The sequence below is a fragment of the Melitaea cinxia genome, chromosome 26 (genome assembly GCF_905220565.1).
Source record: "Melitaea cinxia chromosome 26, ilMelCinx1.1, whole genome shotgun sequence".
NCBI lineage: Eukaryota > Metazoa > Arthropoda > Insecta > Lepidoptera > Nymphalidae > Melitaea > Melitaea cinxia.
In genome coordinates this window covers 9,052,856-9,063,669 of record NC_059419.1, presented here as the reverse complement: position 1 = coordinate 9,063,669, position 10,814 = coordinate 9,052,856, and the positions used below count along the sequence as shown (strand labels likewise).

The window sequence follows — 10,814 nt, the reverse complement described above, 5'->3', positions numbered from 1 at the left end:
AGACGAGTTCGGTCGAGCCACGCCCCATACCTGCGGAAGTACTTTTATTTTATGTACATACTGTGGCTTGTGTGGAAACTAGATAGTTCTAGAACCTATATGGATTTGCATATATACGTTTTGATAAATAAAGTAAGTCACACATCTTTTAAATTTTAACTAGTATAAATTAACATTATTATTGGAATAAACCTTTAAGTACCATACGTTTGTGACCTCAGTGTATTATTGCACTTAAAAACATACAAAATATCAATACAATGGCTGTTGGCAAGGGTGAGCTTATTTCCAAAAGAGATCTTTTCCAGTTTACCCATGGGAGTAAATGATGATGTTATCATGGGGTTCAGTAGTGCGAGAGAATAAAAAAAACGAAAGGACAAAATATCTGTTATATATTATATACACAATAATATATATATATATATATATATATATATATATATATATATATATATATATAACAAATGAATTGCATACATACATACTACATACATCGATCATTTCTCAAGCTATTCTTAAAAGCATTTAATGAATTGCTTTCTTGGAACGTTTTAGGAAGTTCGTTCAAAAAAGTAAGGCACGTAAGAGTGAAACAGCAGTGAAAGAGTTAAAGTAGAAAATTGATATTATGCATAGAAACCTGGACCGAGCTACGGCACAACGCCGTGAAAATCGTGCCGTGGACATGGGGCCGGGCCCTTACTGTTCGACTCTTATTGTTTTTTTTGTTTTTTTTTATGTCACTAGGTCGGCAAACAAGCGTACGGCTCACTTGATGGTAAGCGATTACCGTAGCTTATAGACGCCTGCAACACCCCAACCCCCCCAGGAGCTCTGGTCATCTTACTCACCAATAGGAACACAGTACTGCTTGAAAACAGTATTATTTTGCTGTGATCTTCTGTAAGGTCGAGGTACTACCCCAGTCGGGCTGCTCCATATTTTGAGCAGGAAATTCCTGCTGTGCCCTACCTCAATTAAAGAGTGGTTGTAATCTGGATTAAAGGGAAGGTACCAAAAATAATTATGTGTCAAGATGTAAAATTAGATGGTGCTGTGTGGCTACGGTACTAAAGAATTTAGCCACCCCCTCTCTTCCCGTGGGTGTCGTAAGAGGCGACTAAGGGATAACAAGGTTCCACAACCACCTTGGAACTTAAGAAGCCGACCGATGGCGGGATAACCATCCAACTGCTGGCTTTGAAATACACAGGCCGAAGACGGGCAGCAGCGTCTTCGGTGCGACAAAGCCAGTACTGCGGTCACCAACCCGCCTGCCCAGCGTGGTGACTATGGGCAAAACACATGAGTTCACGTTATTTTTGGCGTAAATTTGTGGAGGCCTATGTCCAGCAGTGGACTGTATAGGCTGTAATGATGATGAAAATTAGATGTGTAGCTTAGGATCTTAACCCATCTGTTTGAAATCAGTCAACTTTTGTCAGTTGACATCTGTTGATATCTGTTGTTATTTTTTTTTTGTAATATTGACAAACTATTTTTATGAGCTTATCCGCAGAGGTAATTGACCTTTTCATTCAACTCAAGTGGTTATTAGATTTAGTTTAAAACGATTTTAAGACAAATAAAAGATTTTGTTTTGTAAATTAGGATAATAGAGTATACACTAAGAAAAAAAGGACTAATAAATAATAAAATTTATTTGTACGACTAGCGACATATTTCTTACTTCTAAGTTCGAACCTTCCTAAGAAATAAGTCATCCATAACAAAATTATTTTCGGACTAGTATTTTTACAACTACATACATCTTTAAAGTTTCGACATTAAAGGCTACAATATAATACACATCTCAGAGACTGTACCAGTTTTAGGCTTTCGTGAGGATAGTAGACGGTCTTAAGATAATTTTAATACGATAAAGTAATGGATATAACTTTTCTTTGATTTAGCTCGTTTTATATGTTACGCTGATAAATAACGAAATTAGTGATATTAGTATAGTAAAGCAGGTGTTCACAAACAACCCTCAATGATAAATTGTAAACCTATGGACTATGCCTCGTGGTCTAAGATCCGGCTGCAAAATTAGTGCTGAAAAATCACGGTTGCCAGTGTGCATCTGGCCGTACCTATTCGCAGCCAGGTGTAAACAGGTATGATTTTGATACATAACGCACACTTATGATTTATATAGTAAATTGAAGCTAATTTTTCTATTTATTATTTTTGTTGATTTTGTTGATAAAATAATTTTTAACAAAAAAAAACCGACTTCAAAAAGGAAACTAAAAAGTGAAAAATAAATTTACTTAGTACAAAGTAATTCGTATTTTGATTTAGTTAATCAGAAATGATTAAATAAATATTTTATAATTTTGAAGTCGGTGCCAAGTAAAACAATAACTACTCTAGTATCTACTCATAAGTTGTATTCAGTTTTCTTTCATAATTTGTTTCATTTTATTTTACAATTTTTAGTGATGGGTAGACCTAACAAGGATACTTTTTCTCTTGTGTCGGGGGTCCGGAAACATACACAATACACAAGCACAAACACCCAGACAATGACAAACATCTATATGGCCAATACAAATGGTTGTAGTGAGCGGGGATCGAACGCGCGACCGCCACCGCAACAGTCAAGTGATTTAACCGCTGCGCCAACACGTCGTCAAAATGATTGACTATCTTTATCGACTATCTTTCGTCTCCATCATCAGACTGAAATGGCACTTATAACTCATATATACGTAAAGTTCTCATCAATAGAAACGAATTAAGTTTAAACAGCAGGTAACTGCTATAAATCGTTAAAGAGTTCCCTCGACTATCTTTCGTCTCCATCATCAGACTTTAATGGCACTTGTAACTCATATAGGTGCAAAGTTCTCATCAATACAAACGAATTAAGTTTAAACAGCAGGTAATTGCTATAAGTCGTTGAAGAGTTCCCTCGACTATCTTTCGTCTCCATCATCAGACTGAAATGGCACTTATAACTCATATATATGCAAAGTTCTCATCAATAGAAACGAATTAAGTTCAAACAGCAGGTAATTGCTATAAATCGTTAAAGAGTTCCCTCGACTAACTTTTGTCTCCATCATCAGACTGTAATGGCACTTATAACTCATACAGGTTCAAAGTTCTCATCAATAAATACGAATTAAGTTCAAAAAGCAGGTAATTGCTATAAATTGTTGAAGAGTTCCCTCGACTATCTTTCTTCTCCATCATCGACTCCAGACCTTTATTAAATAGTAGTGCTTTATAGTACTTAATGAAAACATGATTAAATTTACTAGTCACCCTTACGATTTTTGAAAGTTTCCCTCGATTTCTCTGGGATCCCACCATCAGATCCTGGTTTCCTTATCATGGTACCAAACTATGAATATCTCCTTTCCAACAAAAAAGAATTATCCAAATCGGTTCATAAACGAAGAAGTTATCTCCGAACATACATTAAAAAAAAAAAAAAAATATATATATATATATATATACGGTCGAATTGAGTAACCTCCTCCTTTTTTTGAAGTCGGTTAAAAAATGGTAAATATTTAAAGTAGAGTGAAAGAGAGTTAGCGCGTAACATTATTTGTTAGACGAGGATAGCGAATGCCAGCTGTTCGACGCTTTTAAGCCATTGCGCATGCGTCGATTCAGAATCTTTACATACTATGATATAGACGATATTTTATTTAAAAACCAAAAACGAACATTTTATCAAAAATCAATTAACAACAATTTAATGAAAAATCCTAGCGGCTACATTTTGATAGACTACCTGGTACAAAAATAAAAATTGGTTTTTAGCAAAAACTCGAGGAGTGCACTAATTTGCAGCCGGATCTCGTACTATCGTGCGTGATAGATAGCGTTAGACAAAGCAGATGGATGGATTTTAATGAAACACGGTATGTTTGTAGATTATGTAATATGCCGAAAGTCAAAATTTAGCATTACCATAACGTAGTACTACTGCGGTCACCAACCCGCCTGCCCAGCGTGGTGACTATGGGCAAAACACACGAGTTCACGTTATTTTTGGCGTAAACTTGTGGAGGCCTATGTCCAGCAGTGGACTGTATAGGCTGTAATGATGATGATGATAACGTAGTATTTAAAATTAAATAACAATCGAGTTTATATTCTTAGAAATTAATATGGAAATCAGTGCTTACTGATTCGCTCGCTTGAGCATTGTTTTAGTACTTAATACGTGTACGACTTTTGAGTGTCAAACTATTTAATGTACTTTGCAAGTTAATCCAGAAATTCAAAATACTTGCTATTAAGTTAAACGTTATATTCGTAACACTCCATTTTACAATCAAATCAATTTTCCCAAAATCATTTCAACATGACTAGCACTCAAGAAGCCGATCGAACTTTTTAGTAGGAACAACAAATGAGCATCATCACAAAAGCGGTGTTATAATAGTTGTTTTTATGTCGGATGATCTCGAGGCGATATGTTCACGCACGGTGCTGTTGATCCAGGAGGTATAGGAGGACACACGAGTGTTGACGCCCGGGAACTGCGCCTCCGCACAACCCCACCCCCACGATGTGATCCCCACCACCACGCCGCGGTGTAACACCGGTCCGCCACTGTCTCCTTGGCATGCGTCCTTGCCTGGAGAAAAGATTTACTATGTCTGAATTATCAGTTTTTTTTTATAATAGTGTCTCGTATATTTTAGGGTAATAGCTAATTATATTTTGCGGTCTATGACCAAATAAAAGTTAGGGTTAAGATCCTGTTCTAAATGACATTAAATCAAATCTCGTTTCTTCCGTAAAATTTAAAATTTTGTACATTAGAAGATGGAAGCTAGTTAGTTACCATTTTTGAGTATGGATTTCATTGAATATTGTAAAATATAACTAAATTTAAGCGTCAGTTAAGCCTCACCTTGTCAAGTCTGCACGTTTCCATTAAGGTGTCGTTAAAACACATTTTATAAATTTTTAAACTCGTGCAAAATCTTTGCCCAAAATATTAACAAGGTCTTGATCAATATGTAGACGTGTATAACAAAAAAAAAAAAAAATACCGTTTATCTTTTTCCTAGATATAGAAAGGGACATATGCCCAGCAGTGGGATGTTAAAGGCTGAATCATACCGTACATAATTATTCTATTTTTAAAAAATTGACCAGTTAAATTAATAGTAAATTCTATAATTTATCTCACCGCCGACATTGAGTATGCCTACACATATCATGTTTTCGGTGACAGGAAAGGGTTGATTACTGTAGCTCTCCAGGAACTCGTAGCGCACGCGACACGTGTCGCGTGGTATAGAGTACACCTCCACCTCCTTCAGACTCTCCGACCCTTGCGCCACTGATGCCTGAGAATAAAAAAAAATACCAAGAATCAAGTACCTAAAGTATATGCTTAAAGATTATATTAGTGACGAAGATTTTTGCTGCGCCGTATTTCATGCAAGACTACTGTAACTAATTTACTTAAACGAATATTATATTTGTCACTAATTCCAAATTACATATATATATTTTTTTAATTATGTGATATATCCACAGGCTTATTATGCCCGTGCTTTTGTTATTCCATATATTATTATTATTATTTTTTAACATGCATCGGTACTTCACCGCAACTTTAGAATCCAGAAGCCTTAATAACTACTCTTAAAATTTCTAAAAGTCGCCGCGAGTCCACTGATCAAGACTATTCTGCAATTGCTTTTTTATATTTTTTTTATATAATAATTATTTTTATTATATTTACACTTATTTGCTAACTACAATATATGTACACTTATTTTCTAGCTACAATATATGTACACTTATTTGCTACTTACAATGTACACTTAACCTATGTTATTGTTAGTAGTTAGGTACTTTTTTTTTTGTGTGCTTAGAATTTTTTTTATCCATTTAAATTTCTTTTTTTTTAATTTTTATTAATATATTATATGACTAGTCCTATGGAAGCTTACTTTGCTTCGGGGAGATGGTTGCCTGGATAAATGTCGCCAATGACATCGAGCTCGGCTTAGATTCGGGTGCGGCCGTTGCCCTACGTTGTTCTACCTTCTGGGCCTCGACCTTTAGTTGTAGGCGCTCCGAGTCGCTCGGTGCGGCTTCCCCGAGAGTCGGCGATGCAGGGGGTGAAGGTGATTTGGATTTTGGTCTTAAGTAACCAAGGTCCTCCCCCCTGTCTTCGTAGACAATGACCTCACTGTTCTTGGAGGCCATTAGGCAACCGTACCTATCTGATACGTCGCCTCTATCATAGCCCACTCTCATCGAATCCACACTGATTCTTCCGGGGATTCCCCCCGGGATCTCACTCACCCGCTGTAGCCACAAGCTGACAAATTACATATTTGTGCCGTTTGTGCTAAAAATGTTTTAAATGAGATAACTCCTCGCCTTATTGCCTCCACTGGTGACAAGAGGGCTAGTGCATTTTTTGCCCAGAGAATCGGCAAAGCGATTCAACGGGGAAATGCTGCCAGCATTCTTGGCACAATTCCACGCGGACATGATTTATACCAAAACTATCGGTAAATATTTAGTTCATAAGTTGTGAACTGTAAATATGTATAATGTTTAATAAAATAAAATTGTAGTAAGTAAGTATATATTATCTTAATTTGTAAAATAAGGATTAAAGATTGAAGTGATACCTAGTCGAATTGAAATTGAAAGTAATTTTGATTTTGAAATAATAAGTTTACCGCATCCACAAGCATATGCCCCAGGGCATTTATAAAAATGCTTTCTTTTTCACATCTTCTTAACTTTCTTCTTTAACTTTCATTTTATTGCACAAAGATAAAAAAGTTAATGGTACCCACATTGGTCCTTCCCCAGCCGATGAGCACCACTGGCTCGTTATCTGGAACCTCAGAGTCTTGGATGGGTAGCACCGCAAGAGCCACCGAGGAAGAGAGTCGCACGGAGCTAGCCAATGTCATGACTGCCACGTCATTATCGCGTATCGGCGTGTTGTACGAGTCGTGCACAACTATCTGCGACACTTGGTGTACGGTTCCACCTAGGAATACACTGGAACTTTACTGGGTGATGATTGTGGATGAAAATTGACAGTGGTTGGTTACTGGTACGAAATCAAAATAGTAGTGTTTGTAGTCGATAATCATATAATCAATAGACAGATTCGATTGTGGAGACTTTCTATTTGACTTTATGCTCTGTTATTATTCTTTATTTTAAATAAATAAATATTTTCACTCTTACCTCTATTAGCATATGAAGATCCTATTCTTGCGCTGACTAATGCTGGATTAATTAGTTGACCATACCTGCAAAATTTATATAAAGTATTAGCATTGAATATAGAAAAAACTCACAGCCTCTGATAATTCGGTATGAGAATTTGGTCTGCATTTGTCCATGTTTTATGACGTTTATGAGATTTTTTTAGAGATTTGGCTAAAGCTAAATCCGCTACGTGTTTTCTGCGTTTGCAAACATTTGAAGGTATTTATTTAATAAACACATGGGCTTTCCTTAGCACTAAAAATCGTCGATAAAGCGAAATAACTGTCACATGCAACTATAGAACCGCACATGGAAATGAATTATTTTTCTTGTAGAATGTCTTTTATTGTAAATTACAGCCGTTCTTACGCGCTCACGAAAGGTATAAAAGCCCAATTTAGGATTGGTCTAGAATTTTTTTTCTACACGGAACGTGACCTACAGAACCCCCCTTTGACGAAATGTAGTTAGGAGTCTAACGACATATATGTATAAATTTTTCTCAAGTGCGAATATGTCGCGTCATAGCTGTATTTAATGCCTCTTCCTAGACGACGTCTGATAGTTAAAGATTTGGTAGAAATTATCTTATCAGGGAATGTGAAGTACTTAACATCATTTTTTCTTACTGATTAAAGAAGCAATGCGCAGCGGTGAGCACGTGCCACATTGTGATCAGTGAGCCCCCACAACACAGCTGGGACATGTACAGGATCTGTAAAATATAAAAATTAGATTTAAAAGCAGTCAACGTCAGTAACTATCTTAAGTCTTAATTATGATTGATAATTGTTTGGTCCATCCTCAAACGTCTCATTGTAGGGCATAGATCTCTTTCTCTGTCTAGGAGAAGGGTAAGAGATATCAACAACGCTTCTCTAGTGCACGATAGTGGTGTGAGTAGGTGCCTAAACACCGTCAATCACAGGTTTGATTAATGTTTGGTGTGGTTAATGTTTTTGTAAAAATATTTGATTCGTACCTGGAAGAGCTCGTAAGCATGTTGATACCGGTTGTTGTCACAAACGTCTGATAGTGATTGTTACTCGTTGCTAAAAATTATTTGTTGAACTGCGGTAGAGCAATGTGGATCCACCAGGCTCCATGGTTTCTCTAATATGGAGAATGAAACCTATTTCCAACTGTGAGTTGTTACTGACTGAATACTTCAAGCGGTATCATTCATCATCATCATCATTACAGCCTATACAGTCCACTGCTGGACATAGGCCTCCACAAGTTTACGTCAAAAATAACGTGAACTCATGTGTTTTGCCCATAGTCACCACGCTGGGCAGGCGGGTTGGTGACCGCAGTACTGGCTTTGTCGCACCAAAGACGCTGCTGCCCGTCTTCGGCCTGTGTATTTCAAAGCCAGCAGTTGGATGGTTATCCCGCCATCGGTCGGCTTCTTAAGTTCCAAGATGGTTGTGGAACCTTGTTATCCCTTAGTCGCCTCTTACGACACCCACGGGAAGAGAGGGGGTGGCTAAATTCTTTAGTGCCGTAGCCACACAGCAAACAACTTCAAGCGGTAGCTATTAATAAATTATCACAGGATAAAAATTAAAATTATAGAGACAAAGTGAAGCCAATAAACAATTGCGCGGTGAGGTCGAGAGTTGCTACGTCGACTTGTACACATAGGAAAGATCGGTGTTTCGACGCATTTAGGTGTAGGAATAATTGTGCAAAGCAAAAATGAACATATACATAAGTTTAAAACAATTAAAAGCTATGTATTTGAATATACGATAGTTATGTCAAGTTGTTCGCATTTTTATTTATCTGATTTAGTCTAGGTAACTATCGATAACATCAAATACCTACACTCAATGATGTCGTCATGATACAAACCTGCACAGCGAAAGGGTATTTCTCCACGGTGGTCACATTTCCCCCGATGATGCGTGTAACGTCTCCTGCTGCGGCAGAGTACGACTCAGCGTCTTGGTTGACATCTCGTGCGTAAGCTAGTCCAAAATAACGAAAGTTCATTCGCTTTAAAATATGACTTGATATTTTATAACAAATAGGCAGACAATTCCACTAAAAGAATGTATTGTACTCGTATGTGTGTAATTATTTACTACCTATTAGTTCAGTTTATAACTTTTTTCACGACAGTTTAAACTTGTAAACCACAAAGGAAATACTTATTTAATTTTTACGTACTTAAATACCTAATTGATTTGAACTCATAACGATAAAATGTCTAAGAGAGAACGCTTACGGATTAAATAAATAAATAAGTACATTTGTAACGTCTAAAATAAATATTAATAAATAAAATAAAAAAATAATGATTTCATTAAACATATCTAATATATAAAATTCTCGTATCGCGGTGTTTGTAATTAAACTCCTCCGAAAGGGCTTGACCGATTCTTATGAAATTTTTTGTGCATATTGGGTACATCTGAGAATCGAACAACATCCATTTTTCATTCACCTAAATGTTAATGGTAGTCCACCCCTAATTTTTTTTTAATTTTTAGATAATTTATTTACTTTTTATTTTATTATGATTTGGCGTTGAAAAATACATACAACCCTAAATTTTCACCCTTCAACCAACCCCTATTTTTAAATAGCGTTTAGCGGCAAGACAACGTTTGCCGAGTCAGCTAGTAACAGTTTAAAATTTGATCTGAGACGCCAGACGATTTGTCATCATGTTTTGTGTTTGTGCTAGCAAATATCTCGTATCGAAGATAAGAGTAAAATGGTATAGATTCATCGACATCGACAGCGTCATTATTTATTAAAAGCATGGAAATACCGAATAATAAACAAAGTGCTCGAATCTTATCTTTATTACTTTTACTGTGTATTTGTACTTAAGACGTTTGAATAATAAATGATATCATAGGAGTAACAAAATAAGAACTAGTTTCCAATAAACCATTGCAGAGTTATAATTTTATATAAAATAGCCTTGTATTGTACACCGTAATCCAAACTTGGGAAAACCCACTGGCTAAAAAATTTTAGTTCTTTTCTAAGAACTATAAAGGGACAATGTTAATTTTACAGCAGTTTGATATTTTTAGGTGCGTACACCATCCCTGTCCCAAAGTGGTACAAGGCCCTATTAGCCTAAAAAGAAAACACATCCCTATAGATCTCATAGCCTCCTATGACTCGGTATGAGAATTTGGTCTACCTTTGTCCATGTTTTATGAAGTTTATGAGATTTTTTTCCATAGGGTTTGACCTAAATCCGTTACGAGATTACTGTATGCAAATTTATGTAAATATTCAATAAACACATAGGTTATTAGACGTTGATATTATTTACCACCAACGATGAAATGAATTTTCGAAACAATGATCAAAAATCAGATTTCAGCGTTCACTCCTCAAGAATCGATTTTCATATCAGGCTCCCGGTATGAACAAAATATAATGAATATTTCAGGGTTCAATTAGGTCATTCATTACGAGAAACGTAATGAATGACCTCATTGCGTTTCTCGTAACGCCATCTATCTGAACCAATAGGGCTCCTAAGATGGCGTATTTTCTAATAACGCCATCTTAGATAGATCGGTGGAGTTATTTGATTCGTTTATTTACCATTT

General features: G+C 36.2%; 1 protein-coding gene across 1 annotated transcript; it reads right to left on the bottom strand.

Moving 5' to 3' along the window:
- Positions 1-4,201: 4,201 nt before the first annotated feature.
- LOC123666458 (trypsin CFT-1-like) lies at positions 4,202-9,228 on the bottom strand. Its single transcript, XM_045600550.1, has 6 exons — positions 9,088-9,228; positions 7,860-7,945; positions 7,207-7,271; positions 6,804-7,003; positions 5,168-5,327; positions 4,202-4,606 (listed from the first exon to the last, which is right to left on the bottom strand). Exons 1-6 carry the CDS (start codon positions 9,226-9,228, stop codon positions 4,389-4,391), a joined length of 870 nt encoding a protein of 289 aa, XP_045456506.1. The 3' UTR covers positions 4,202-4,388.
- Positions 9,229-10,814: the final 1,586 nt, after the last annotated feature.